This window comes from Olea europaea, unplaced genomic scaffold, assembly GCF_002742605.1.
Source record: "Olea europaea var. sylvestris unplaced genomic scaffold, O_europaea_v1 scaffold629, whole genome shotgun sequence".
Taxonomy (NCBI): Eukaryota; Viridiplantae; Streptophyta; class Magnoliopsida; order Lamiales; family Oleaceae; genus Olea; species Olea europaea.
Genome location: NW_019264649.1, coordinates 177,739 through 183,439, shown reverse-complemented (window position 1 = coordinate 183,439; position 5,701 = coordinate 177,739). Strand labels below are relative to the sequence as shown.

Here is a 5,701-nt window from a genome sequence, read left to right as displayed (position 1 = left end):
ATAGTACTTTTTGTAAGAAATAAATCACATATATTTTTCTAAATAGTATAACAATGATTAATTTTAACTCACAATGTAAGTCAGAATTATAAAAATTACATCTAAAAATAAGAAGAAAGATAACAAAAATTTTAAAATAATATAAAGCTCAGGGTAAAATGGAAAGTATGTATTTACTTTTTGACGAAAAGTGTGATTCTATTACGAAAAAAATAAACTTTCGGGAAAGTTTCCATTTTAATAAAGGAGAGGTGTCTCATTAATGGTCAGTATCCTTAGTTCGAACATTTTCATGCTAATTTGTGACAGAAACCGAGGTATGAAATTTTAACTTGGTATGGAGAGGGGTCATATTTCTTAACCCTCTAAATACTGGCCAAATTATGAGTCAATCAAAGTAATATATTAGTCCATTCAAGATTGGATTTAAGAGAAAATTTAGGTAACAAGAAGCATTATCAAATTATTTTATGCTGAGTGAATTACATAAATATCTCGTGAAGTATATATGTGAATATTACATAGATATTGTTGAACTCAAAGGCGACGCGAGGATTGAGATTAATGATGTTGTATGAAATATGTAACAAGATCACAAAGATGAAAAAAATTTAAAGTAAAGAAATCAAAGATAGTTAAGTAGATGAAACGAAGTTTTATTATAATGATGATTTGGAGAGAAAATTACAACACATCAATTTTGGCTTGAATTAAATTGAAAGAAGATATCACTATTTATAGGTGCATACCATACCATAAAAAGGAAAATAAAGAAATAATACATTTCCAATAAAATCGTGTAAAAATAAGTAAGCTATTTTTTCTACGTGAACATAAGGAAACAATTTTTTTCCTAATTTGGGACAAACCCAACAATCTCCATCTTGACCCAAATTTTGGTGCAACGAATGAAACTCTAAAATTCCTCCCCCTGAAAAAATATGTCTGACTGTATCGAAATAATCAAACTCTTCAAAACAGTAACCAAATCTCTTCATCATAAAGAAAAATATCTTCCTTTGCTCGGTGTCCACAAGCAACACTCCAACCCAACTCCAGACTTTCCAAAATTTCACCAAAGAATTACTGTTGACCAAACAAGTCGAAGCATATCCTATAGCAGAAACCACACAAAATACCCGATCAGAAAGCCCCTTGCCAAAACTATCACTTTCAACGATTCTGAAAGCATTACAACCATCACTGACACCACTGTACCTATACTCCATGAGCCCAATCTTAGCAACTGAACACGATGTATCCGTTGAAATTGAAGCGAAATCATCAGTGCTCCCCTGAGCAATGTTCCGAACCGACCCAGAGCCCGTCACAAAAGGTATTGTACCAAACTGAATATCCATTATGGTACTAAACTTGTCCGGGTGTCTTTTAACTAGTTCTGCGCTTCCCTACAAGATGTACAACTAAGACTTCTTCCTTCCCTCTAGTACAACCTGGACATCCCTTCGAATCTTCAAGAGAAATTATACCCATACCAGAGAAATTATACCCATCAAGGGTACTCAGTGAGATGAGATTCCTTTTTAGGCCTGGAACATGTCGAACCTGATCAACTGTTCTAACCGTCCCATCCTGCAACCTTAATCTGACTCGATCGTTTCCAACAGCATGACAAGACTGCTTGTTTTCCATCACAACTTCATATTGTTTGACAGCCTTATATGTTTGAAAGAAATTCCGATTGGAACACATATGATGCGAACATACCGAATCGAAAATCCATTCCTCGTCAGGTTTAGAATCCACCTCAGATATCACATCACTGCCATCTAAAAAATCCTCGGTAATATTAGTCTCGTTCGAATTGTATGATTGCCCCATATGATTTGCAGTTAAATTACTTTTAGCCTGCAACTTATTACAATCATTCTTAACGTGTCCTTTCCTCCTGCAGTAGAAGTAGTACAAATTGTTGAAGTTCGTCCTCAATCTATCTTTTCGTCGATCACCATGAGATACTAAAGCTTCCTCATCCCTCGATGTAGTTCCAACAAATGCTTCATCTTCTCCTTTGAGAACAAAGAATCGTAGACATCTTCAATGGTCAAAGTATCACGACTGTACAAGATAATGTCCCGAAATGACGAATAAGAGGCGGGCAGTGAACACAATAGGATCAAGGCCAGGTCCTCCTCATCGTACTTAACCTCCAATATTTCTAAATCTGCAACTATTTCCTTGAACACAATAATGTGGTCTTCCAGTGACCCTCCTTCCGCCATGCGATAGGAATACAGCTTTTGTTTTAGAGCCAGTTTGCTAGTAAGGCTTTTAGTTATGCATATATGCTCCAGTTTCCATCACAAAGCAGCCACTATTTTCCTTCAAGATGTCCTACAAAATATTATTGGATAAATGAAGATGAATCTACGATAAAGCCTTTCGATCCCTTCATTGTTTCTCCTCTATTGTCCAATTAGCTGGCATCTTCTCAAAAACCAGCAACGCATCATCCAAATCCAATTGCGCTAGAATAGCCCTCCTCTTTACTTGTCATAGAGAAAATCTTGTATTGCGATTCAACAAAGTAATATCATATATCAATGAGCAATCTCTAAAAAATCCCAATCAAAACACGAAGAACCTGCAACCTAGCTCTAATACCACTTGTTGATCCCAAAGACAACACGAGGATTGAGATTAATGATGTTGTACTTGTAACAAGATTTAAAGTAAATAAATCAAAGAGAATTAAGTAGAGGAAACGATGTTTTATTATAACGACGATACTGAGAGAAAATTACAACACGACAATTTTGGCTTGAACTAAACTGAAAAAATATGCCACTGTTTATTGGTACATACCATACCATAAACATGGAAATAATGTGAAAGAAGGAAACGGTTTTTCCCCCCTAATTTGGGTCATAAACCCAACAGATATTTCATGTCCTTTTAAAATTATAGAAATCCCCCTCAATTTGTTTTCCATGACAATCCTCAAAAACAAATAACCAATGTCATTTCAATGGAATGAAATTTTAGCTTATATGAAATTTAGAAAAAATGGGATATTTGCAAAGCCTTCAATATTTTGGACTAATTAGTTTGCAATTTTGTAATAATTATTTCTTCAATGAGAAAAACTTAAATGGTTAGCACAGCGTATAATTACCCAAGTTTCTTGTGCTACTTTCTTGAAAATGTTAAAAAACAGCATAAAGGTTAAAAATACCACAAAAATTAAACAATTATATAGGTTGTTGGTTAGGTGAACTATAGTGCAACAGTCAATACTAAAACAATCAAAAGACTGTAATCTTATATGTATCATACTGTCGATTACATAATATCAAACATAGTCGTTGGTTTTTGAATCAACAGTTGGAATTCATGTTTGATAGTGGGAAACCACTTGCATCAGTATCAACCTTCAAAGGTATCCTGGACCTCAAGTAGGCTTTTCATTAGCAAAATTAAACTCAGGAATATATTATTTAAAATTCATTTCTGTGCAAACTTATTTTCAGCCATACAAATTACAATATGGTAATTTTGCACATGGACTATAATTTTCTTCCTCCTTTTTACTACACAATAAAAAAAAAAAAAAAAAAAAAAACTCACCTTTTACAAAATCTATTCTAAAAAAATTACACCAAACAATTCTTAAACTTTCATCGCATAAATTCAAGAAATTGTTTACCAAAAAAAAAAAAAAAAGGGATGTCCCACCAAATGTCAAGGTCCGTATAAAATCATTTCCATTGTCATCAATAGGTCCATCTGCAGCTAACGTTGTATGCAGAAAGTAGTATAAACTTTTCAATAATTGTTCACCAAAAAATCACTCAGATTCCAAAAAGTTCATACCACTTTCCGGTAAAAGGTTTTTTAGCTTAAATTTCCCTCTGATCCCCATCAGTATATGGCAATAGAAAATGGTCCAGAGGCTAAGTTGACGTTAGCTTGAGCACCAGAAAGAAAGATAAAGAATAAAGAATATCATATGAGTTTGAATTTTTTGACTTGATCTGATGAGTTTTTCTTGAAAAGCGACTCCTCGAGCATCTTTTGCTGATTCTTTAATCAATGGCAATTTTTCGAAATTATATTTGGCAATTTGCAGCCTGAAGAAAGTTGTCACAAAAAGCGAAGAAATCCATTGACTTTCATGGCAAGTAACATGGAAAAATCTCCATTTGGTTCAAAAAGGCACGATGACTCAGAATTCAACTTGAAAGAATGGGAACTCAAAGCTCGAATCAGACGCGAAAATACAAGTTCAAGAAGATTTTCTGCGTCGAATATTAGAAGTTATAGAGAAGATGCAAGGTCTTTCAGATCAAATATAACCATTTGTAGTACTGCTTCTTCTCCTGGCTACACGATAAAAGGTGATACAGTCCTTCTTCCCCAAAGTCCAAATATAGATTTTTATTCATTAATTGCTCTCTTAACTCAATTTATAATCTTTTCTTTTTACAGAAGAAATTGACCCTTCAACATATTCATTCACCACAGCCCTGAAAGGTAAGGATCCGTTAAGAAACATGCTTGGTACCGTCCAGTGCTATCTAACTCCAGTGGTTCCAATTTTACGACATTTGTTGGGGGCTTTTTGGTGCAGCATTGCAGGCAAAAACTGTGTATTCTTGGAAGTCCCTTTCTCCTGATGGTTTTGTTCTCAATTCCAAGTGGAATGATGCAGAAAAGTACATTTCAAATCCTCTATCAGGAGAGGTTCCATTTGAGTGTTTATCTGCGAAAATTCTCAGCGGAAGATCCTTTCGAAACCTTACCAGAAGAATTACAGTGTCTGCTCCACTCATTTATCCTAGTCAATTGCAGCAATTCGACACCAAGTCTCCCGTTGCAGAACATGAAAGTGAGGTTCAAATTCCTGATCAAGGTCTCAAACATTTTCCGTTTAAGTCTTGTTTTGTATACTAGATATTATAATGAACAAGATTTTAAATTTTTTCATTTATTTATCCCGTTGCAGAGAAGAAGAAAATAAGCGTGACTAGAGATATGGGGACTCAAAGCACGCTGGTTCTCCTTAGTTCAGGCAGCCCGAGTCCTGCACCTACACCTTCAATTATTTCCAGAACAATTAAAACCAGAGAAAGATGTGAGTTCTTTAAGCACAAGTTTCATTACATCATTTTCTAAAACTTTAGAGAATATTTTCTCAATAAATATTGCATATTAGAGCACATTAAAGTCCTATTATCATCGTTATATTCATAAAATATATAAAAGAGAAGCTAGAAATGTAAACACTTGTATGATCTTATGCTTGTTGAATTCAAGATAAATTAACTTTTCTTTTCACCACAAGACAATCATAAATATGATCTAAGTATCGTTAATTAATTCGAGATTGTTACGAGAAACTCCATCACTTGAACTATGACATGAATTATGAGACTTAAAACTCATATGAAATATCTGTTATGACACGAATTGATCTCCAGCCCACTCAAGGGGCAAAATAAAAACTTTTCACAGTTGACATGGCAAGGGAACCTCAGTTATGGTTCTCTAAATTTATAACCATTTCAACGAACCATAACTAAGATTCTCTTGCCACTTCAACAATGAAAAGTTTTTATTCTGTCTACTAGGGGCAGGAAATTAGGACTTCTCTTTTGAGTGAGATTTGCAATAAATTCAAAAACAACAAGCCAAGCCTTGTTTACAACTCCCCCCCCCCCCCCCGCCCCCCCCCCAATTT

The 5,701-nt window shown here is 34.5% G+C and overlaps 1 protein-coding gene across 2 annotated transcripts in view; it reads left to right on the top strand.

Moving 5' to 3' along the window:
- Positions 1 to 3,721: 3,721 nt before the first annotated feature.
- The window catches only part of LOC111389868, a 2,966-nt gene continuing 986 nt past the window's right edge, over positions 3,722 to 5,701 (top strand). The window contains exons 1-4 of one of the 2 annotated variants that reach the window (XM_023014846.1): positions 3,722 to 4,358; positions 4,450 to 4,494; positions 4,592 to 4,849; positions 4,967 to 5,095. In XM_023014846.1, the coding sequence (XP_022870614.1) occupies positions 4,136 to 4,358; positions 4,450 to 4,494; positions 4,592 to 4,849; positions 4,967 to 5,095 (655 nt within the window). In that variant the 5' untranslated portion in view covers positions 3,722 to 4,135. Of the gene's footprint in view, positions 4,359 to 4,449; positions 4,495 to 4,591; positions 4,874 to 4,966; positions 5,096 to 5,701 lie in introns of both variants that reach the window. The other variant, XM_023014845.1, reaches the window with a different exon arrangement.